Source organism: Rhinolophus ferrumequinum, chromosome 7 (genome assembly GCF_004115265.2).
Source record: "Rhinolophus ferrumequinum isolate MPI-CBG mRhiFer1 chromosome 7, mRhiFer1_v1.p, whole genome shotgun sequence".
NCBI lineage: Eukaryota > Metazoa > Chordata > Mammalia > Chiroptera > Rhinolophidae > Rhinolophus > Rhinolophus ferrumequinum.
Genome location: NC_046290.1, coordinates 59,833,853 through 59,859,750, shown reverse-complemented (window position 1 = coordinate 59,859,750; position 25,898 = coordinate 59,833,853). Strand labels below are relative to the sequence as shown.

The following is a 25,898-nucleotide window of genomic DNA, read 5'->3' as shown; positions in this document are numbered from 1 at the left end:
GTGGAAAATTACATATGCATGAATATTTTGTAACCAAAGGGTTATCATCTACAATTGTTCTTATATTTACCTGGAAAATAAGTTTTTCCTAGGCTTCAGGAGCACGAAGTTCCTTCTTCAGGCAAGGCCAGCACTTGTATTAAAGAATAGTGATCAAAGCGGCTGGTTAGCTCAGTTGGTTAGAGTGCAGTGCTCTTAACAACAAGGTTGCCAGTCTGATTCCCACATGGGCCACTGTGAGCTACACCCTCCACCACTAGGTTGAAACAACTGTTGGCTCCTGGAAAAAAACACTTAAAATAAATCAAAGTTTTTTTGTTTTTTTTAAATAGTGATCAAGCAGCAATGTTAGCAAATTAATTTTTTATTTTATGTTATCGTGTTAAGAACATTTAACATAAGTTCTACCCTCTTAAAATTTTATGTGTACAGTACACTTGACTGTTAACTATAGTTGCAATGTTGTACAGCAGATCTCTAGAACTTTTTCATCTTGCTTAAATGAAACTTTATTATGCCCATTGATTAGTAACTCCCTATTTCTCTCTTTCCTCAGCCCCAGGCAACCACCATTCCACTCTTTGATTCTATGAATCTGCCTATTTTAGATACCTCATATAAGTGGAATCCTGCAGTATCTGTCTGTCACTGGTTTATTTCACTTATCGATAGAATAAAAAGGCAACCTATGGAATGGAATGGGGGAAAATATTTGCAAACCATATATCTGACAAGAAGTTAATCTCCAAAATATAAAGAACTACTATAACTCAATAGCAAAAACACTAATAACCCATTTTAAAATGGGCTAAAGACTTGAACAGACATTTCACTAAAGAAAACATACAAATGTCCAACAAGTATATAAAAAATTATCATCACTAGTCATCAGGAAAATGCAAATCAAAACCACAGGATATCACCTCTTACCTGTCAGGATGGCGATTATCAAAAAACCAAAAGATAGCAAGTGTTGGCGAGGATGTGGAGAAACTGGGAAGCCATGTATACTTTTGGCTGGAATGCAAAACAGTGCAGCTGCTATGGAAATCATTAGGGAGTTTCTTTTTAAAAAAATAAACAACTACCACATGATTCAGCAATCTCACATCTTGGTATTTATCCAAAATAATTTAAATCAGGTAAAAGAGATCTTAGTACGACCATGTTCATTACAGCATTATTCACAGTAGCCAAGATATGGAAACAGCCCAAATGCCCATCAACAGATGAATGGCTAAAGGACACGTGGTATATACATACAATGGATGCTCTTCAGCTTTAAAAAAGGAAGTTATGCCATATGTAACCACATGGATGAAACTTGAGGATAAAGATATTTAAAAAGAGGAAACCACCCATTTATTATCTAATACCATAAGGTTCCTGATGGTTCTTGAGCATCTTTTCGTTTTAGGATTCTCACCTACTTTCTTAAGTCTTTTATTAAATGATTACACTTCCCTCTGGTAATGTGGCAAGTCTTCAAAATGATTTTGATGCATATACAGAGTAAGGACCTACTATACTATGGAGCAAGACGAAGGACAGTTGCATACACTTCATGAATTAGCTTTTCAAAATATCTTTTAATCATCCATTGTAAACTGTAACAGAAATTATTACCATGACTTTCACTGCTTTTCTTGTTCTCAGTTCCCAGCAGGATTTTAAAAAATCTCTGTCTCTCTCTCTCTTACCCTTATCTTTGAAATAAACATAATCATACTCCAACTTGAAAACAAGTAATGTTGAAATGATGTGTATTGTCTCTTTCCTTCATTAGTGTTACGAAACAAATGCTATGGGTATGTTCCTAAATTTAAAAAAAAATTGAATTTGTGATTTTGTTCATAAACTCCTAAGGGCTTATCACTAGCAAAAAAATACAGTGTACCCTGCTTAAATTTGAATCTTTTTATCTATTAGGAAAGTGATTACTTATGCTTTCTCATGGAACTAAAATACTACTTCACGTAGTGATATTGCTAAGGGCTTCCTTGAGCTGAGTCACTTTTAGGGACTTCAGCTTTAATCTTGAGGCTCACAGCACAGTCAAAGCTGTGAGTCCCTCGCAGGGGCAGGGCAGGGAACTGCACCGAAGGCCTGCAGTTCTCCCACAGACCACAGTGAGGTATTGGGTAACTGCACCCTATCGTCATACGTGATCGGAAACAGGTTCTCCATTTGCTGCTTCTCCTGAAACCAGGTCATTTACTTACGTAAAAGATGTTTATTAATCATAAATCAATGATACTGAAGCATTAGTGAATATCTGAGTTGTTTTAAATACACTCCTTGTTGAACTTATACTTTATTTCACTAGTCAGTCAAAAAGACTAGGAAAGACTGAAGACAATGGAAGAGTTCCTAGCCTTAGTCACTCTGGGCATTCGTTAAATGCTGCTTATGGACAATGTGGCTCTTCTGCTTGCATCTTGCTAGAGAAGCACTCGGGAGGCTGGGATGCCACTAACCATTAAAAGGCCATAGAAAACAAGCACATACTCTACTCATAGCAGTGCCCTTAGTGCCGTCTCTGTTGCCACCCAGATCAGACTTCTTAGAGGAGATCCACTCTGGCATCCAGCTCCTTCGAAAAGGTCAACACCATTTACTTATCTGATGGAGATCCACCCTCAAAGAGATCTATCCAGAGGCTTTAAGGCTAAACTCAAGGAAGATCTTAAGTGAAAAAAAAAAAAAAAAGTGAAATTGTTTGGAAGCTGTGTTCCTAAATAGCATTTTCTTTTTCCAATAATACCTCCATTACATGTTTAAACTTCACTAATCAGATTTGGGAGACGTGGAAAATATTGATTAAACTCTAAGACACCTCAAGAAATGGAAAACCAACTCAAAGCTGACATTCCTGAGTGAAGCTCTGTGTTTTACTTACTAAAATTTTCATTTGCCTGCTCTCCTATCTTATTAATAGGAATTCCACCAAATCCACTGCTACCCCATACCCTAATTGCAAACCTGCTGCCCTTGCATCCAAATTCGAAAAATCCTTTTTTCAAAACATCCTAAAAAATAAAAGTTGGAAAAAACCTGAAACAAAAACAAATTAAAAACAACAAAAATACAGAAGCAGAGACATTGCCCAGAGAAATATTAGGTGTCTTTTGTCAGAGGAAAGAAAATGTTATAGAGATGGGGAATACAGAGTTTCTATTTGGGGTGATGTAAAAGTTTGGGAAATAGAGGTGATAGTTGCACACTGTGAATGTAATCAATGCCACTGAATTTAAAAATTATATGTAAAAATGGTTAAAATGGCAAATTGCATTACATATATTTTACCACAATTTAAAAAATTCAATAATGTAATATACCAAACATTTTTTTAATTGCACACTTTAAATAGGCGAGTTGTATGGAATGTGAATTATATCTTAATAAAGCTGTTTAAAAAATATCATGGAGAAAAAGGGGATCAAATCTGAAAGAAAAAGACCATAGCTGAAGTGTTATAGTCCTAGCCTTTAGTTTTCATTTTTAAGAATTTTATTTGATTTGCTTCTTTCTCCAAAGTACTATGCTTCCCTGGCAGATGTCCATTTTTAATCTACATTGGGAGGAAACAGGATGGCAAAATATTGCTGCTGTTGGAATATGAAGCTTATTTGTTTTAGCACTGTGCCTTTAGAAATCTTGTTTTTTCCTTCCAATATTTAAAAGAATCATGCTGAACAGTGGCAGGTGGTCCTTTTGATTCCTTATCAGATGGCCATTTGGACAGCAATGGAAACCCAGTAACCTGAAGTAAGAGAGGTGTCCCGGATTGGTCATGTTTTTGGCCGGATTCTCCCAGATTTTGACAATGTGTAGAAATGAAAATAGCTATTGGCAATTGCTTTCGTTAGAGAATTAGACATCTAGTTATCTGCAAAAAATGTTAGTGATTGTGACTCATGTATTCCACATGATGAAATCTTGCATTTCTGTAATCACTACCTAAATCCCAAATTCATTAAAACCTATTAACAATTTTAGAATGCTTACTAATTTCTAAATTTTCATCTTAAATTTTATATATTATAATCAATTTCATCAATTGCTTCTACACTTTAATTCTAAAGGCACAAGTTTGGGTTCTCAATCTGTTTTTTTTCTTTTCTGTTTCCACATGGTTGTCAGATATAACTTACTCCCAAGAACAGAATTTCTCAATTTGGGGCTTATTAAAATAAAACAAACTATGGTGCAATGCTGTAGGTGAGAAGAGACAAATAACTTGTCACTTAGGGTAAATTCAATCTTATTACCACCATTTGTAAAGCTCCTAAAAGATTATAACTCTACCAATGATGCAGTCTTTGTTTTTTATGCTGTTTGATTTTGTTATGCAGCTTTTACTTTTATTTTATACTTACAATGACAATCAGGAGATGGGACTGAGCGAGGACCAACAGGAAGAAGAGATGAGTCATTTTATAATTTATCAAGATAAATAATGCACTCAGGTTTTATAAAAAATAAAGCCATGCTTAGCAGCAGTGATAGAGCACTTAGATATTTTCATTATGGCTCTAAGGGAAATAATTAACAGATCAAAAATTTTCTCTTAGATAATTAAAAAAAAATTTTTTTTTCTTGGGATGATACTGATTTTCTCAAAAATACTTAACAATTCCAAAATAAAAGGTCAAAAAAGCTTCCTTAGGACAAACTTGTTCTGTTCCTAATGATTTTTCTGGAACCATAGTCAGTGAAATCATCACAAACACAATAGTGTTTGTTCTGGGACAGACTTTCTGATTTCTCATTCCAAGACAAAGAAAGACTGAAAAATCCAAGAAATATTTCTCCCAAACAAACTGTACTATTTGAATGATCCTCTTCTTAGCTGTGCTGAAATGCTTGCTGGAGTTATTTTTAACTGGGAACAGAACATTCATTTTGGAAAATGTTCAGTTCCCTAATTTTATAATGAGCAGAAATACATACTTTCGATGAAAGACTATGCAAACTGCAGTACCCCCATCAACAGGCAATAAATTTTATGGTTTTTAGGAATGAAAGTCTTCTAGATGCTGTGAAGTCTTGAATCTGGATCACCTGTATCAACGCTACAGAAGAAACAGGGTGCTTGACATCATCTAAACATGGAGTTTCTTCTCATGCACATTTCCTCACAAATAACGAGTCCAGGTGATACCAAATTGATTCTACTGCTTTTATTTGATTGTTACTACTTCTATTAAACAATGTTAGCCATGTAGGATGATTAAAAAAAAACAACTAATATTCTTGGAATATATATATCCTACTATCTGACATAAATCGATCCAGTCTTTCATTATAGCAGTGAATTTTCAGGGTGCACAAGGATAAGTAATTTATATTCCAACACAACAAATCACTTCTTAATCATCCAGTACAATTCAGTTTCCTATTATACAGCTGCATGTACTTAGAGAGTTTTAGCACAAGCCAATACAAATATGAACGTATCCTCATTCTAATGGTTACTGAGGTGCTAGAGATGGGTGTCAGCGATAGGTATCCTCCTGAGTTCAACAATCTGGGAATCAGTCAAGGTACCTCCCTCCTGGCTGCCTTGACCAGATTCATTATCACTGACACTGAGACCAGCACCTGCAAGAGAAAAAACAAACAAAAAAACACTCAACTTTTAGTGCAGCGAATTAAGGGTCAAGTTATATTAAGTCAACACATGTTTATTTCTATCAAATTAGTAAAAAACTATTTAGAATAAGTATTATTAATACCTTAGAATTATAAAATTATGCTTTAAATTCCTTGTGGTAGTTTTTATAGGTAAAAATTAATTTCTAAAGACACAAGTTTGGGTTCTCAATCTTTGTTTCTGTTTCCACATGGTTGACAGATGTAACTTACTCCCAAGAACAGCATTTCTCAATTGGAGGATTATAAAAATAAAGACATTCAGGCAATTTATTATAATTTTCAGCAGGGGGGTAGGATTTGCTGTTGGAAAACATATATGAGTGAACTCCAACCCCGCAGGTACTGAATCTAGGAGGCCTTTCAGTGGAGACTCAGTGTGAGCCATGATCCAAGAAGAAAGACATGCACTGACAACACCTGGTGTCATATCAGCGCCTGGAAGACTCCGGCACTGAATGACTCAGATCTGATCCCAAGATAAAAATAATTATGCAACACTGTGCCAAAACAGTTCCACACAAGAATCCCAAAAAGCCAGCTGTTAATACAGATAGGACCCAGAATTTCTGTTTAGAGGAAGTCCACTATTCACTACTTTTTTCACAGCTCAGAATAATTCAGAACATTTAACACTATGATAGAATAACACCTATTGTTTTCTTCTCTAATGTGCAAGGAAACGCAAACTCTCATGCTCTCTCTCTCTCTCTCTGTCTCTTACACACAAGCACATGCACAGAATGGGGATGTGGTCACAGGGCATGCTGCTCATTTGAATTTCCTGAGCACAAGACTAAACGAGAAGGAAAGTGAAAAACCAGTTGCTGGGGAGCTGAGACTTCTCTTTCTCTCAGATGTAGGAAAGGCTTCTGCAGAGTTGGTAGCTATGGGAAGATGGTGAATTAACTTTGTCTTAAACTATGTGGGATGGAAGCAGGAACCCATTCATGACCTTCTTCTAGTCAAACCCTCTCTCTTTTGGGTATCTGTTCTTCCCACTTGCTCCCTGCTAAAGGCTGTTGTTGAAACCCACTTCCTCTCTTTGCTTTGGTGACACTGTACTTGTGACACTTCCCACCTTCTGATCTGCTCTTTCCAGAGGTGTGCTTTCTCTTGTATTTACTGCTGTCTGACCTTGGAGGCCCTGTCTTCAGCCTTGCTTCAAGGCCTACAAGATCCACCTGAACCCCTGCCTGCTCTCTAGCCTAGTGTCTCACCTGAGCTGCTGGTCACTCCCTTTTCACTCCATGTTATTATGGTGGCACCACCTGGGATTCTCTTCTCATCCTCCAACTCCTTAATCTGGTTGCCTCCACTCTTCCTCTATCAGCTCAGGTATCACCTCTGCTACCCATGAAAACTTGATGATTCTCTTTTAAAACTTCTGACTCCCCCATTGGATTATGTCCTTTGTATCTTTGTATTCCTAGCTCATAGGGCAGTGCCAAGCACACTGTGGGTGTTCAGCAAATGTTTGTTGTATGTATTAATAAACTATGCTCCACATCCTAGCTCTTGACAATGCCGCTTCCATCCTTATTGCCCACTCTGTTCCTCTGATCTATTCTGCATTTCACTGCCCCTTCCTTTTCAAGAACAAACAGTCTCTATGGCCAACAGTATCAAGTCTGGAACCCTCTGCAGTGGCTTTTAAGACACTCCCTAATCTGGCTATTGAGTGTCACTATTTCAGTATATTTGCCTTTGTTGCTATTTTGAAATATGCAAAAAATGTGCACTAGCACACTGGCCTCAAAAATATTGTGTTGATCATTTTGGAATTCAATTGTAACTGTTAAACAGGAACTTCGAGGCTGCTGACACATTTGTAAATGCTTGTAAAGAAGTGATGGTGTTTTCCAGTTCAGAAACTGGCTACCTGGGTTTTCCCTCTTAGAGGTCTAGTCTTTTTCACAGTTGATCTTAGTGTAATCAGAAAGAGAATATGTTAGCTAAAAAGAGTCAGGTCTGTGGTTTGCCACTTGGGGCAATGGCATTCTGACATTAAATTCCCTTTACTGCACCCAAGTAAAAGTATTCTACCTACTGAGTTAATATAAGTAATTTAGTATGTGTTTGAATATATCAAAAATTTTCCTTATTGACAATGAAGTCTGAGTAATTAAAAGGGTATAGGGAATGGTATCAATGGCTATTAAAAGGCTAGTCACTCCCCCTCCTTAAAATCCATCCATCCATCCATCCATCCATCCATCCATCCATCCATCCATCCATCTCATAAACATCCAGGGTTATTAAGATATATCCTAGTCTTATGGAAAATATACCTTGACCCAGAACTAGCTTTGTTCATCTGGTCAACTTTTCCTGATTCTGTATGGAATTTGTGCTTAGGTGGATCATACTTGCTACTCTTGTGACTGACCTGCTTATTTGTGACTTACTAACCTCTGCTCTGGTTGTTATAACTACTCTCTGACACATATTTTAGTGGAAGACTTAGAGAAAGGGAAGCACATAGGACAAAAGTGTTGTATAGGTGGTATAATTCAGGAAGGACAAACAAATCTCTTCCCACCTTGCTCTAACCCCATGCTTGACGTCCCACAATTAAGGATTTTCTTTCTCACCTGGAAGGTGGTCCTTAAGAATTTTCTATTAAAATATAAAAAACACAGAAAATGCTTTTACCTTCCACTTGTGTTTACGGAATGCTTTATTATGAATGATTCTAAAGCTAAGAAAGAATGTGAAGAAGGGCTGTTGAATGCCAAAGGCCCATTTTTGTCTTAAATTTCCAGTGTTCCCTAAGGTCAGCTGTAGATCTAAGAGGTGGTTGGACGCCTGCCAGAAAGGCTGGAACACAGAGAAGTCTGTGGTTGGCAGTTATATATACTCTCAAGGGGAAAATTTTTAGGTGTACTGTAGAAATCATTGAGAATAAGAAAAGTCCTCAATATAGGATTTTTGAGGTAGAAAGGAAAACAGGAGTTTGCTAGCCCAGTTATGACAGATGAGAAGGTTTGGTTAAGTGATGTAGCTAAAGTCAGTGGTAAATCTGGGAGCTGGCTGCCCACCTCATAATCTAATGCTATGCAATACTTCAGGTCAGTGGTTCTGGAGTTTTTTATAAGTCACTTGAAGCAGGAGCTCCAAACTGGGATTCCTTTAATGTGTGGTACATGAAGCCATATCAAAGGGTACAGGTGATGTGGGAAAGATAGCTTTAAGAAACACAGTATATTCCCAGATTTTAATTTCCATATGCACTCTTCTGATGAGATTCATTTTTTCACTTTTGATAATTATTTATGAAAAGATTTACTATTTTGTTATCAATGTCAATTTATTCAACTGTAGACTAATAGTAATTGTAATGATGACTTAGTATAAAAGGAATTTTTGACACTTTGTAGTCTTATGGTCACAGAAAATATTTAAGTTTCAATTTATATACATGTTTTGTTGGAGAGAAGTATGAGTGGGTGAAGATGAAATGAATTTCAAGCATAAAATACATTAAGATAAAATTCTGTAGAGGAAGATAAAATTATGTGGTATCTTTTATATATACTTTTAAAATGAAATGAACAACAGTGGTATTTAATTGCTATGGAATTTAGAGTCCTTTGAATGAGTTTAAAAGTATATTGTAAAATTTTTATTTTAAAAATTAAAATTTACAATACAGTGGGAATTATATTATTTGATACTATGTTTAAAGTTAGGATGAAAATGTTTTATTGAAACATATCCAAAGGGTTACATAGCTTTTCAAAGTTATTTAGGGGTTCAAACGAAGAAGACTTAGAAGATCGACTTCACTTGAGCCGCCCATAGCTAAGGTGGACCTGAGATAGATCATGGTTTGTAAATTCAAATGTCACGAGGACAGGGAAGCTAGAGTAAACCAGTAACACAGGTCTGGTGAGCACTGGACAAACCAAAGAGCTCATGTTCCGTAAAGAGGCAGCCATTACTCAACTCCAATCAAGCAGTGTTGTGCTAGATTTTAAGCACTCTGTTGCTAGATTGGAAAAAAAAAAAAAAAAAAAGTCTAGATTTTTATGGGTATCTCCAAATTTTTAAATTTTGGCTCAAAAAATGCTAAAGTACTACATGGGTCAAACAAAACACCGTGTTGGGCCAAATCTTGCCTGTGTGTCAACTGTAAGTTCTGCTGTGGATGGAATGGCATGTGGCCTGCTCCTTTGGTTTGACCATATTCTCTGACAGAAAGCGTCGAGGGGATGGTGCTTGATTATTATAGTACTTTATCTAAAAATAATAGAGTGAACCAATGTTAGAGACTGTTATTTTGGTCTTTTTAGGTATTTGTTTCCTAATGAGTTTAGTGAACTCTAAGGAATACTAAACTCAATCTATAAGGAAGTCATTCCACACATTCCTGAACTGAATGCTTTTAGTACTTGTTATATATATATATATCTATATATATATATATATATATATATATAGGACCATATCTAATTTAATTATGCTGCAAGAATTCATTTTATGCTTCCAGTGTCATAACAACCGCAACTACCACTTTGCAGAGCTGGGAACATAATCTTCCCTGAGAATCATTTGTAACCTGAAAGCCCCCTTTTTAGTCCTAATGCTAATGAGCACTTTATGCAGTTGTACAGTCCCTCCTTTGTGAAACTCTCTTCTCTTTTTAGTTCTCTTTCTCACCATGCTATGATTTCCTCCCTGGGACCCTCTTCTATTCACGTTTTAAATGTAGATATTATCTAGGATGTTCTTGTTTCCCTCCCTTTCTCTAGCATTCTCTTCCTCCTTCACCCCTCCCTTCCTCACATGTTTTCTTTTCTTCTTTCCTTCCACCACCCCATATCAAATTTACTCATGCACATAGCTTCAAATGTAATCTCTGCACTGATGCATTTCAAATCAATACCTCCAACCCTGATCCCTCGCCCAAGAGCCTTCCAACTTGAATATTTAAGAGCTACCAGGCCTAATGATCAGTATGTACAAATATGAACTCATCAGTTTTCCCTTGCAAACAAAAATACATGAACGAATGTTCTTTATACAATTCCTTAGACACCCGGTGAGAAGCATGAGCCCTTGCCAACTGTTCTCTCAGTGTTCCCTCAGTGTTCATCTTTTTTTTTTTTAATGTCCACTCCCCAAATCTGAGTTCTGAACTTTATTCCCTTGGACAATTGTACTAACCTCTCATCCCAGCCTTTCTGGTTTTGCTTCTGAATTTATTCTTCATACTTTCGTAAGAGTTATTTTGCCTCAAAAACCAGTAGGAACATGCCATTCCTCTCCTCAAAAAATCTTCATGGCTCAGAAGTTTCTATAAAAATCCCATGCCTTAGCACGGCATCTGAAGAGCATTTTAACATGCAAAATATCTGTGAGTGTTCTGCTCCCCTATATGAATCTATCACTACATGTGTTCTGGAAATGCCAGGTTAAATTGAGTGGAGTGGGTTTCTTTAAGCCAGGGCTAAGATGCAAATGTGAATTGTGACTCTTTGCTTAAGATGCTTCAAACCTAAATATTTAAGGCCTACTACTGATCAATATGTCCAAATTTGAATATGGTTTCCCAAATATACTCAGTCAGGGAATAATCCTGTTCAGGATGTCTATGAATATCTCAAGGAGAGTGTTCCCTGAAACCCAGTTGGGGAACTATAATAAATGTTTAACAATACAGGTAAACTACTTTTCAGGCCTTTCTCCCAGTGGGTAGGTCCACTGACCCTCCACCTCAGCCCTACAGCAGTGCGTGCTCTCCCCAAGCAGGCCACAAACCCTTAACCCCTGGGCCTTGGCTAATTCTATTCGCTCAGTCTGCAATGCCCTTCCTCCATTCTTTGCCTATTTAAAACCTACACATTTTTCAAGAAACAACTGAGAGGGCTTTGAAAAAAAAAATCCTTGATCTCCTCAAGGAAATTACTAACTCTTTCCACTACTTATTTTACTCTTCCTTACGTCATGTTTGTGTGAATGTTTATTCCTCCAAGCAAACTCTAAGTTTCATATTCATTCACTCATTCATTCTCCAACAATATCTACAAAAGGTTTACCAATTAATTATTTTAATTTCAATAGGTTCATCTGAACAGGGACATATCTTCTTGCTTGGTTGTACATCTAAAAATAAAAAGTTCAAAAAAAAAATAAAAAAAAAATAAAAAGTTCACTGAAATTTTTATAACAGTGACAGTTCAGCATTTTTTCCAAGGAAGGAAAAAAAAAAGAAAAAACTGCATATTTGATTTGAAAACAACTATCCATTCGTAACAGGTTAAATGGGGTTGAACTTATAGGAAGAGCCAAAGAAATACTATATGTGGTGGCTCTTTGAAAACTATAGAACTGCACAAGGCTCATTATGTTTGCCTTTGAAACTTTCTGCTTAAAGATTCTCCATAAGAAGGTCTCTTTGGCAGATCAGAGGCAAAACTCTTAGTGAAATCCCTTCCAGATTGTTTTATGACACTGAATTTGTCTAAACAGTATCCTGGTGTTCTAGAAAGATTCCAGGACAGAGATATTTACATTTAGTTAGAGTATGGCTTTTTCCTAAAAGCAAATTGAAAATTATTTTTAGGTTGTGTTATATTTGGTGCCAAGAACAAAATATCCTAGAGTTAGGCTGGGATTAGGATGGGTCATGAGAATCAAGATGTACTGAGGGTGACTGATTCTACTTCTGCAACTTCATGGGAAGAAGATATAAAGTGTAGCATAGCAATAGTGCCCATTTCTAATGTAGTTTGTGGGTTCATACATACCAGTTTTTAATGCAAATATCAAGTCATCAAACTCCTGGGACTCTTCATCAGCTATTAGTGACCCCTGGCCATAACCTCCAGAAGAAGGGAATGTGGCGCCATTTTGTGGACTTGGCTTTAAGTCAGGACTGGCCTGACTGGCTTGTTGGAAGGATCCTCTCTCCCAGTCAGGTGGTACCTTTTTGGGTTGGGGTGGGGAGAAAGGAAACCATAATATGAACTTTGAAATCTGTATAAACAATTTATCCCTGCATCTCATTACACAGAACAAGCGAAAGGCTTGTGGATTGTTTAGAATTAAGACCTTTAATTGTAACTTTGTTCCTTAGAGAAGTTATGTTTCACCATGAGACAATCTAATCTGATGATTCTGAATGATTGCTCCATTAGAATTACTTATAGATTTCTATGGTATCATGTGTGGGGAAAGGAAATTACTTTTTAACCCAATCGATACATTTTATTTTTTGGTAGGATGTATGCAAAGATAACTGTTAAAAATATAAGAACTGGAGAAGAACCCTGCTAAACTTTAATCTAAGATACAACATGGAATTTTAAATATAGCTGTCTATAAGGACATACTAAATGGGGGGGCGGGGGAAAGTCATCTGACAGCATTCTAAACTCTTCCTTTCTAAAAGTTAAATGATTAAAAAGATAGTTCTATCCTGAAATAATGAAATATATTCACTTCCCTCTTGGTTACTGGTAAACAACCGCTTAATCCTTCCTTTCCTAATGCTTTCCCTTCTCTGCATGGCTTTCTAGAATGCCTCTGACAGGCCCTCATTGATAGCTGGATCAAGGCCAATTCTAAGCCTCTGAGGAATGCAGAGCATACTTTAGGGTATGCCACTGCGCAACACCCCAAATGAACATTCAAGTAGTGGCCCAGGCCCAGGAATTGAACTGTCACAGCTGCTGCCTCCCAATATAAGGTTTTCTGAGCCACTGCAGGGATGCTTCAACTGAGAAGTGACCTGACGATTGTAGAAATAAACTTGAGAGAGAAGACAAACCTTAAAAAATTTCACCAAAAAGTTGAACATCTAGACCAGCACTGTTCAATACAACTTTCTGTGATCATACAGATATTTTACATCTACATTCTCCATTATGGTAGGTGCCAGACACATGAGGCTATTGAGCACTTGAATGTGGCCAGGGTGACTGATGAATGGAATTTTTAATGTTATTTAATTTTGGTTGAAACTTAAATTGCCACACATTGCTAATGGCTATTGCATTGAATAGTTCCGATCCAGGCAAATGCTAAATTGAGGAACCTATAAAAAAGACAAAAACAATTTCTTTTTTTGAGATTCACTCCCGAATTGCCGATCCTAAAAAATTCTGTCTCCATTATTATTAACTTCGATGTGAAAATAATTCAGTTTTAAGAACTTTTGGGATACAGAAATGGTACTAGATTTCTAAACACTTATGGGTACTAAAGACATATCCCAATTTTTAAATATTGCTCTTGTTTTTGATCATTTATCTTAATGTTAACCTGACATGAATAAAATTACTTTCTATATTAACATGGAAGAGAAAAAATATCACTGAGCAGGTAGATTACCTACCTACCGACCTACTTACCTATCTACCTATATACGTACCTATAAGCTATCTCCTTTTCATACTGATATACTTTGATTTCCTGACATTTTTCAGGATGCAAACGCAAGTACTGTCCCCCTTGGCTATTTAATACAGAGAGGGTAGAATAAGCTATGTAAGGAATGGTAGACAAGCACATCTTGGGTGCTGTAGAAATTGTCAGGGACCTGCATACTACCTCTTCCTGAATAAATGTCTTCTGGTATGTTTTAAAATTTGAGCAATGGCCCCAGTGCTATGGTGGCATTACTGACAGGTTGGTGGTAATGTGATTTAGACACAGGAAACCAATATGATATGGACAGAATGCAGAAAGCAATGGGAGGTAGATTTTAGAGAGGACATCCTCGATAGATTTCCTAGTAGTGCTGTCGAAGCACTCTTCCAAGCTTTCGTTCTAAAATGTTTTATGGTATTTAAATTAAAAAGAGTTTCGGCCTATTTGCCGTTCACTGAATGTTTGCTGGGATTGAAGTAGTGAGTTGCAATAGTGAAGGAAGAGAGCTGTGTAAGTATTTTTAGGAAGAACAGTAGGAAGAACAGTTTAGGAAGAAAACCTAAACAATGGTTTTAGGAAAAACCATTCCTGAAGTAGATTCACTCACTGTCATGTGAAATTCAGAAGATTTTGAAGAAAGAGATGACAAAGTATACTCTGTCTGATTTCCCATACAAACTGCTGGTTAGTAGAGGTCACAGGGCAGGGAAGAAAATGAATGCAATAACAGGCATACTACCACAGTAAGCAAATCAAATACCATAGGTCAGAGGACGTCAGTAGGAAAAGGACTTAGAAGTCACGTAGCACCACTTAACTTGTACTCTTAATGAGGCAGAAAGACCTTATATGGAAGAGAGACAGACAGAGACAGAGATAGAGACAGAGACGGAGACAGAGACAGAGACAGAGCAAGGGCAGGCACCTCCTCCATAGCACTGATAAGATTCTGGGTCGACTTGCTGATTTCCCCTCCGGCAGTAGGCATTCCGCTCCCGGGTGTGAAGAAGGCTGTACTGGGTCCTGGGTGCCCATTCATTTCCACTGTGTAACTGGCCTTCATGGGGCAACAGGTCTGGTTGTGCAGAATGAAATAGACCACAAAAACATAAAGTCCCTGCAAAAGAAAAGAACACTAACATGTTAAAGGAAGTTGTGCTACATAGCTGAAGCATAAACATCATTGTAAGCACACCAGTTTTCTGTAGGTTTTCTCGAAATTCTACCCAAAGCTGGGAATTATAGAACATGTTAGAATTCTAGCAAGAGGCCACTGTAAATTTCTGAATGTCATGAAAATGTTCTATCATGTCATTTGGGAAAACTGCCCTCTCACAAACAAATCATTTTTTTCTTGGGTAAAACATAAGTAACTGAAATGTAGCCCTACTAATACACAAAAACAGAATTGAAGAAGCTTATCTGATTAGCTGTACATTCTGTTTTAGAAAGTGAATCCTCTTGCCTTCTAGAAAATTACTGTGTTTTACCAGATCTCACTTATTCTCTTTTTTTTTTTTTCTTAGCAACGGTTCAAGTGAGGTACTAAAGGTCTAAAACCACCTTGTAGGCTTCTGGATGGGCAGCACTAATTAAGCCTTCTGATTTTGTTTATGTATCTCACCTACTTATCTCATTTGGAAATAAAATCACTGGGTAGGGACACAGAGGAATTCTGTGGATTGCTTAATATTTAGCATGCCTTGCTTCTCAGTAAATATTACATAAGAACAATAAAACTATCTTGTGCATTCTTAAAGCTCTGCTGGCCCTTTAAATTCTTTTGCAATCTAGTCAAATTCTTGACAATTGCTCTGCTTCCATAACAGATAGCAACTCACTTTTGTATTTGTGTTCCCAACAGTGCCTACACTGCTTTCCTTCATGATTTCTACAAGGGACCTACTGTATACATCTAATGGTGCTTCTATAAAGCTTGTTAATTTTGACCTTTACAGCCAATAAAATATGTTAAATTATGCCTCTTGTGTCTGTTAATCCTGGCATTTAAATTTTGGAAGCAAATAAGAATCTCCCGAGTTACTAAAATTCTGAAATTAATCGACAAAAATGAACACAAGACACTCAACTTAAGAAGAAACTTAAAGAAGAAAAGGAGTTAAAGATTTTTCATAAAACACAAATAAATGTCTTTAGACTGTGTAGTTTGCGTTCTCCCATGGTTCCTAACATTTCTAGGAGTGTAGAAGGAATAAAATAAATAACATACTTGTGAGCTTGAAACTTATATCAGCTGGTATAAATAGGAAAAAGTCTACTAGAAAATACACAAAGCATAAGAATTACAACCAACTTTTAATATAAAATGAAATTAGAGGACGGTATGAAAATAGGTTGCTAGCATTTGATCTCTGTTGCCATTTCTGGAATACTGTTACAAATTAGGCCTTTCTCTCTTTCTGCTGGAATGACCCCTTCTTGAGTTGTCATCCAGTCCACATAATTAACAAACATGTTTTAAAATCAGTGGTTTATCTGCTAAAAATATTTTTAAATGTAATTACTCTAACCATGCATAAATTTAATAACAGAAACATTTATTTCCTTTTCAATTCGGGTCATTTTGGTTTTTTGGAAACAACATTAATATTCTAAATTATGTAGGGTAAGTGAATTATTTTCATGTGTAAATGATGTTGTGAACATTAGCAGAAACAAATCTTCCTGAAAACACACATACACATCCAAATTTTTTCTCGTACAAGTAATTTTTCACATGAGTATGACCTAATTACATTGGCCACAGCAACAGACAAAACAGGAAAAAAATTAAAACTGTCAGCTTTAAAAATTGTGGGAATGTCACTGATTTATTTGAGGATTTCTCTAAGTGTTACAAAGTGATAGGGTAAAAGCTAGATCAGAAACAAAAACCAGGCTTTAAAATCCATCTCTAAGGACCCATTTGTTAAAACAGCACATTCTCTCTTGTATGTTTTTATATCTAGACTTTTGTGCTTCAGGAAAGGAACTGACTGCTGAAAATAACTTGCATGTGAAAACTGCATGTTTTTTTTTTTCTTAAAAGACTATTTACATATACAGTAAATACTTTGAATCTTTTAGATGTGTCCCAGGAAATATAAACAATGTTAAAATGGAAAGAAAAGAATGTTTAAATGCAGATTGTATGACATTCGCCTGTGTCCAGCCCAGGCAGGGCAAATTTAGAAAAGGACCTTCATTATCCAAAGTACTCAACTGTGGAGGTTTCTGACCTCAGAGTAAAAACAACTCCCTATTCCAAACACTGAATATTAAATGTCAGGCTCTCGTTGTACACTGGTCTGTAAAAGAATTTTAAGAGAGACTTTAGAATCTCAATTATTCAATTCAATATGCTGACCACCCACTGTGTGCACTGCCAGGCACTAAGATGAAAGGATAAAATGTTTGGCTCCTTCTCTCAAGTTGCTCACAAAGACAATATCCTACATAATAACAGGTAAACTGTATCAGAATCAGGACATATATAATCCATCTGTTCTTATTCTTTACCTAGTGAAGGCTTACAGAGAAGGGAGTTCTTTCTGAGCATTGGTGTTTTGATTATTTAGTTGGATCCCCTACCTACCAAAATAATGAAAAATGCTTTCAAAAGTCTTTACTTAGGTTGGATCTGGACTGACCATACCCACTATGGCCAATTTTGTGTTTCGTTTAATTCAGGAATTTAAACTTATTACCAAACATTCAGTGAGACACAAATGAGAGCACTGTGGTCTAGAGGAGTTAATAAATGTTTTCAATATCATCAAGGAGCAAAATAAGTACAGGAGATTTTGGCTGATTATCTCAATAATTTCCATCAGTTCCATATGAGGTGAGAAAGTATTAACATTGCCACTTGACAAAATTAACCAAGTAGTGGTGGCCAATGAGAATCTGATTGAACTGCCTGTCTCTGAAGGAAGTGAAGTCTCAGGGCTTTACATTGATTTGGAGAACCCATTTGAAACCTGAGTGTCCCCTCTGAGAACTAAGAAACAGCCCTCAACTAGGAGCAGTTAAGCTTTGTAAGATTTGTAAAAAGACCTCAGAAGAGAATAAAACCCAGGCATTCAAACTATAACAGCAAGCAAGATGTCTTAGTCAGCAATCCTCTTCGTCCCTGCCTCTCCCATGCTGTAATTACTTCAGGTTACAGAAAAGTGGTTAAAATATCAAATGAATTAACTGAAATGATTTAACAGCTGCCTTGGTCCATTCCTTTAATATTATTTGTCTCTAAATAAAGTGAATCATGAGTTCATGATTTATTGTTCCTTCATTCTGAATGCTATCCTGTGTTCACATCCAATTTGCTAGTGTGACAGACTTCACACAACATCCTCCACCAATGTGCATTAACACATCCATATAGCAAGACCTCCCAGCAACCCTGAGCTAAATGTGTTGAGCAACCTGACACATTGACTCCATATGGCCTGTTTCTAGTATTTATTTTAGATCCTGGCAGAGTTTTGACCAATGATATATGATAAAAATTTGCAGGTGATAATGCCTAGCCTACCATTAAAACACAAAGAATTGAATCAGTCTACATATTAAATTTTATAGTGGTGCCAGCACATTAATATTTGAGGAATAAAAAGCTAGAGATCTATAGGCAATGAGGGATTTGTCTTTCAGACACCACATATCCCACTCTATGCCAAGACTGTTGATGAACAACTGTGCTATCAGTAGTTGGAACTGACTATGGATGAGGAATATCATGACTCAGAATGAAAATAAAGGGAGATACTTGGCTAATATAAAATTCCAGCAAATTAAGATGAAAAAGACACGGAGATTAAAAGAATTAAAGAAGCTAATAGGTAAGAAAAATACTCAAGGATTGGTAATTGCAATCCTTGAAATAGGGAATCCAACTAATGTAACTGAAGATAAATAAAAAGATAAGAAAGGTTAATCTAGGAAATGTTTCCTGAAAAATACAAAAATAACTGAATCAAGGTTTGCAAGTGTAATACTATGTAGCAGGGAAATTTTGAATATAGGTTCTTTAATACCCCGCTCTTAATAAATGGTAAATTTTAGGATAGCTTCAGACTGTTTTAAATCAACTTTTGGTGTTAAAAGATAATAGAGCAATACTCATATCTATTAAGTTCTGAGGGAAAAGTGGTCCAAGAATATTATACCCAGCCAATATAGCAATTGAAATTATCAAACATTAAAAAAAAAAAAATTAAAAAAAACATGCTGGCAAATCGGCATCCATGAATCATCTTGTGGGGGAAAAACCCCAAACTACATGATAATAAAATATAACCAATAAGGATATGAATTTCCCATAGAGAGGAAATAACAGAATTCAGTGGTGAAGATGGCAAAAGGACCATGTAAAAGGACCTGTAACTATGCATTTAGATACAGAGCCAAATTGAAAAAAGTTCTGAGAATTATAGTTACAAGGTCAAATGTAAATGTTAAATGTCTAGACAATGTAAAAAGCATAATATTAAAACAAACAAACAAACAAACAAAAACCCCCCCACCCAACCTGAAGTTGGGAAGAGTGGAAATGGGAGGAGGTCTGAGTATTGATGACTTTATCATCTTTTTTAGCAAGTAGTCAATTGATACTATAAAACTGAAATACCTATGTGATAAAAACCAGTAACTGCATTCCTTTAATTTATTTATAATTTCTAATTTAAGAGAGACCTTTTATCTCTCCTGTGGTAATAATAGCTTTTGTGATGTAGAAGCATTTCTTTGAAATTTAACAATTATTTCTCTTCCATTTTAGTTTTTCTTGTGGCAAATTTAAGTAAACTGAAATTAAATTTTGTATATTATAGCAACCATAATATGGTTACATATTTAAAATTTATTTATATTTAGGCATCCAATCATATTTAGTATGCCTAGAAAGATGAATGGAATGATGTTCACTTAGTATTATTTTTACTTTAAAACAGTCAATGGTTTTTAAGGAGGCCTAATCACATGGAGATGTATAATGTAAGAATATTTTTTAAAATATTCCTTTATAGTTAATGCCTTATTGGCTCACTCTTGTGTTTTTCATTGCTTTCTATAGAATTGGATTTCTCTCATATCATTTTTCTTTTCCTTCATCCTGAATAAATTCTTAGCATTTCTTGTAGTTCAGATTTGCCAGAAATACATTTTTTCAGCTTTTGTCTGCATGAAAATATCTTTATTCCACCTTAATTTTAGAGAAATATTTTCACTGGATACAGAATTCTAGATTAACAGGTTCTGGTTTTTGTTTATTGGGGGATTTGAAAGATATCATTCCATTATCTTTTGGTTTCCACAGTTTCTATGGGAATAGTGTTAACACTATGAGACTAGTGTTAATTTTTATCATTATTTTCTTTTATAAAATGTTCCCTTCAATCTCCAAGCTGCCCTCATGATTTCATATTTAAAATTTTTAAGAGTCTGACTATAACATGCAAAGATGTGTGTATGTGTGTGTGTATTTATATATACGTTTATATATATATACGTATATATATATATGCTCTTCTCGGTTTGTGCAATCTCTGGTGGGGTCGTATTTAATACTGAGCCCCCAGTACCTGACTGTGCCTGGCTTCTCCACTGGGGCTGGGTTTACATATTGCTGCTGGTCCTTGTGGCTTCTTCTTCTTAAAGGGTTTCAGTTTTCTGCTTTTGATTTCCCTTGGCAGACACCCTTGCAAAGTCTCCGTATATATATACACACCATTTATATATACATGTGTGTATATATATATATATATATATATATATATATATATATTTTTTTTTTTTTTTTTCTTTTTTGCTTGAGGTTCTCTAAGCTTTTGAATCTATGGTTTGTGCTGTCGAATTTGGAAAATTCCTGGCCATCACTGTTTCCACTATGGTCACCTAATATTAATAAGGATTACTTATGAATTAAGTTTGAAATGATTTTTAAAGTTTTTAATCTTTACAGTTTTACTTCTGTCTCAATTCTTTATAATAAATATTTATCTTTTTTTTTCTCCAAAATAAATGGTTTAACAAAACAAGAAAACTCCAAGCAAATCTGTCAGTATATTAGTAATGATCAGTTCTATATAATGGGAGCATAGACACATGGACCATTCATTATTGTTGTTTTTCTTTTCTATATTTTTAAAATTTTGAAACAAAGATTATTAAATAACAGGCATGTTTTTGGAGACATAGAGAAAATGTGCAATTTCAAAATCTCCAGGTATATGTTAATTCTGTTGCGAAAAATAGTTAAGAAATAAATACACTGTGGAATCATACAAGTAGACTAATCAAAACCACCTATCTTTTAGATTGCCTAAGAAAGTGCACAAAACCATGCAGCATAAGAGACATAGAGGAATAAAATCTTCATTAAAATTAGGTTTTCTTCAGCTCAAAACTTACAAATTTGGAATCAAAAAAAGAATTATCTTCCATTAAACTGTAACACCTAGAAAGCAAGAGACTATGTCCAGTTCACTGTTGTATTTTCTCTTTTATAGCATGGTCCCTGGCATACAGGAGGAGCTTAAGAAATATTTGTTAAATAAGACATTAAGGTTTAAAAATTTCATCAGTGGGAGAGAGTAGGATGGTATGAAGACAGACATGAGTCTGAGGTATTTGTTGGTTTTAGTCCTCTAATTCTCTTACTAGAGTTAGGTAATTCAGTAGTTGCTCAATAAAATTTTGTTTTGGCTTAGTCTTTTTGTTTCACATGTTACATGTGCCAAGACTCTCATGGAAGAATGAAGCATCCACTCCTGGATGGGTCTTTGCTCTTCTCGGTTTGTGCAATCTCTGGTGGGGTCGTATTTAATACGGAGCCCCCAGTACCTGACTGTGCCTGGCTTCTCCACTGGGGCTGGGTTTACATATTGCTGCGGGTCCTTGTGGCTTCTTCTTCTTAAAGGGTTTCAGTTTTCTGCTTTTGATTTCCCTTGGCAGACACCCTTGCAAAGTCTCCGTGATTTCCGTTTCTGGCTTCGCACTACTCTTGGGCTGCTGATCTATTGATATTTTGTATCATCAGTGACTTAGCAGCAAAGACAATGGATTTCATGCCAAGGACAGATTTGAAAAGACAAATACAATATTTTTGCATTTGTACATTTTTTCAAGTATGAGAAAATTAGGAATTTCACCTTTCATAACAATGAAATATTTTTAGCTATTCTTATTTTTCATACTTCAAGTTGCTTTTATTAATGTTCTTATTTATAATAAGAATCACAATCTAACGTGTGCATTAAATACAGAGAAAGGAAACAAGTGAGTTCATCTTGACAGCCATTGGTTAGTCAGCATGATTGAGACACTTAGAAATCTGTGGGAACAATTATTACTCAAATGCTTTTAAAAATATTTGGGCGAGATAGGTAATTACCTAGTGTTCACCATAGGTTATATCAAATTCTTCTAAAATTTCTTACTAATTTAAGGGATGCTATCTATTTAGATCTAGTAGAGTCAATAAGAGTTCAGTTGGCTTAGTCCGCTGGCTTCAGAATTGTCTATGCCTAACTTATCTGGGTAGCAGGCATTCACTTTCAAGATTCGGGCTTAGATAGATGGTCTATTTTAAATGTTGTAATCCCTAGAAACAACAGTTCTATATAGGTTTTTATCATAAATATCCAGAGTATAGACAAGATATTTTTACTTTTATACTACTAGGGCTTCTATCCGCAATTTAAGAACATTTCTCTGCATGTCACTTACAGATACAAGAACCACTTGGTCAGTCTTCTTTGTGATAAATGCTCATGACTCAAAAGACAATTATTAGGTCACGTCTCAGCTATCTCATGTCCAGATGCTATGATCCCTGTTCCTTCAGCCTTTCCTCTTGTACCTTGTTCTACAGTGTTTCATCTCTGAGACTCTCAATGTTCTTCATGCTTCTAAGTTTCAAAGCATGGGGAACTAATCAGTCATGATACTCCTTATCAGAAGTCAGACTATTTCTGACAAGATAGAAGGAACTGAAAATTATTATTATTTTTTTAAAGTTACAAGTATACAAACTCCTGACCACACAAAACCCTTGAGAGTTCCTAGATTAGAAAATATGCAGCAGTACAAATCAAGCTGGGTATTAGGCTGGAAGTATAGAGAAGACTGGAAGTGGTCGTAACAGTACTGAGGTGAACTAAATAATGTAGAAGAGGTTTGGAATCTGAGAATATTTCTGTTAAGGTTTTAATAAAAAATGGAGAAAAGAATTAAGTTGGAGTAAGCTTTGAATGTAAAAAGTATTTTTAATTGATATTATATAAATACCAACCTGTGCCATGATTATTTATTTGAATCTTGTTATATGTATATGTGTTTTTTAAAAATAATAATTTAAAACCATTTTTGATATTTTTCTGAGAAATTTCTGCCACACACAACTGAAAACTGCCAAAGTCTATAGAATCAAACAATATGAATAATTACAACAAGAAAATAAAGTGAGTTGTTTTCATGCACTCCGGTGTGGTTTTTCTATGCAGGAAAGACTATTCAAAAGTTTACTTATAGTTTTGTTTAACAGTAAAAAGCTTGCAGAGTGTCCAGCTAACTGTTGTCATGGGTCAAATGGCCCCACTGCCATCTGTATACGTATATCAAGTCACCACGATGTGCATTCTAAATATCTTAGTTTTATTTGTCACTTATACTTCAATAGCACCAAACAAACAAACAAAAAAACCAAACACACACACACCCTCCGCCCCCCGCACGAATGAATTCCAAAATTCGTCTTCTGGGTTTAAAAAGTCAGACACAAAAGAGTACTTACTGTTATGATTCTATTGATACAAAATTCTAGAAAATACAAATTAACATATAGTGCCAGAACGCAGATCAGTGGTTTCCTGGCTCTGGGAGCAGAGGGAAGGATGTTCTACAGGGGGGCCCTGGGGAATCTTCTGGGGGTGACAGAAATGTTCTGTATTCGATTGTGGTGGTGGTGGTTTGACTGGTGTGTAACTACCTGGTTATTTAAGAGCTTAAGAACAAACCAGGCTTTGAATTTGTTATTTTAATAAAGTGAACACTAATCCTTTAAGCCAAGGGTCAGCAAACTTTTTCTGAAGAGTCACATAGTAAATATTTTAGATTTAGCAGGATACATGGTATCTGTCGAAAGTATGCTGAAATTTGAATTTCACATAATTTTCACGTCACAACATATTATTTGCCTACTTTTTGTAACATTTATACAAGTAAAAACCATTCTTAACTCTGTAAGCACTTTTAAATACAGTTTTTATCAGCATCCTCTATATTGCCTTTTTGAAAACAGAGCTTTAAAAATTCAGCAGTGAGATAGATATCTGTTAACTACTCTGTGGATTAAGCTTAATTGTTTGGACAGTGACAGGTGATCAAAGAGTAGTGTTAATAATGAAAGGGCGAAATTAAATGACCCAATAAAAATAAGAAAGGAGATGGAATCACTTTGCCATAAAAAATAAATAGTTACATGTTGAAGTGAAAACACGTAAGATTATTTTAAGTGCCAGACAGAGATTAGGAGAGGAGGCGAGGTTAGATACGTAAGGGTGCAAATAGCTGTGCAGTGGTAAAAGCTGAAGCCATATGGTGCATGACTTTTTTAAAGGAACACACTATGTAGAGAAAATAGCTGAATGCTGAGGATTAAACACAGCTGGAGGACCTGAACAGGAAGAGGAACCAGTGAAGTAAACAAGGAACCACGGACTGGTCAGGCGGGTCAGATAAGAGGACAGCTACAACTAACTGTATCAGGGGAGCCAAGAAAAACTTCTGTTCCAGAGGAATGAGGTGGTCCACACTGACAAACACAGACATCAGGAAGAAGGAAAAACAGGCATTTGTCCATTTCAGACGTCACTGATGGCTTTTGGAAAAATATAATTATAATAGAGGGAGTGGTGAGAATACACTGAAACAGGTAATACATTGTGCTGTCAAGAAAAAGGAGCCCTTAGGAGAGGGAATAATCTGATTCATGACATGAAATTAGCCAGTTTGATAACCATCTGTTACCACATGATGGCATGTTTGCCTCCTTCCATCCCACCCACTCCATGCATGATTATTCTTTTATTTCTAAATTTATTGGGGTGACATTGGTTAATAACATTATATAAGTTTCAAGTGTATAATTCTATAATACATCATCTGTATATTGCATTGTGTGCTCACCACCCAAAGTTTTTATTCTTGTTGTAAGCAAAAGACTACAGAGCACAGAGTTCAATTCCTATATTAATGAGGCGTACCATGTAAAGTTACTGAGTGAATATTGCACATTTCACATTTTCTACAATGCTGGATTAAGGTGGGTGTGCCTTCCTGTTGATTTTATGCCTTCATTGACACCAAGGCCCCTTCTGGAGCCCAATTTTTGTATTCCCGACTTATTCCTGTCCCATAAGTTGCTGAAGGCAGACAATCAGCCAGGCATAAAACTACTGGGCTTGTAAATCTTTTATATTGCTTTTTAAAGGAAAAATTATATAATAAACTTTTCAGGAATGATTCATTTCATCATAATGTGGTTAATCAAATATCAAAGATCATCTAAATGGCCTTGTTTTAGAAACATTCTCGGATGAGTCAATTCCAAAATAATGACATAGTCCGTGTGGTGTTTATAGAAATGTGGAACTCAACATGCTGTGCTTTGCTGTACTGGAACTCACAGGTATAAATCATGCACTAAGGAAATAAGAAGAGGTTTCTCGTGATTGGCAAAACTGGCCAATTCTGGATTGTCTCAGCAGCAGATAAAAACTCATTGAAGTATCACACTTCTGGGAATCTCTGCAGTTATAGATTTGAGATAACATAGAATCTAAACATAAATCAATAATTCCAGTTAT

General features: G+C 35.8%; 1 protein-coding gene across 1 annotated transcript in view; it reads right to left on the bottom strand.

The window, feature by feature from the left end:
- Nucleotides 1-5,123: 5,123 nt before the first annotated feature.
- ADGRV1 (adhesion G protein-coupled receptor V1) overlaps nt 5,124-25,898 on the bottom strand; it is a 503,549-nt gene continuing 482,774 nt past the window's right edge. Inside the window, exons 88-90 of the mRNA XM_033111093.1 lie at nt 14,957-15,148; nt 12,408-12,585; nt 5,124-5,604 (exon numbers count right to left, since the gene is read on the bottom strand). Coding sequence (XP_032966984.1) covers nt 5,486-5,604; nt 12,408-12,585; nt 14,957-15,148 — 489 coding nt within the window. The 3' untranslated portion in view covers nt 5,124-5,485. The remainder of the gene's footprint in view (nt 5,605-12,407; nt 12,586-14,956; nt 15,149-25,898) is intronic.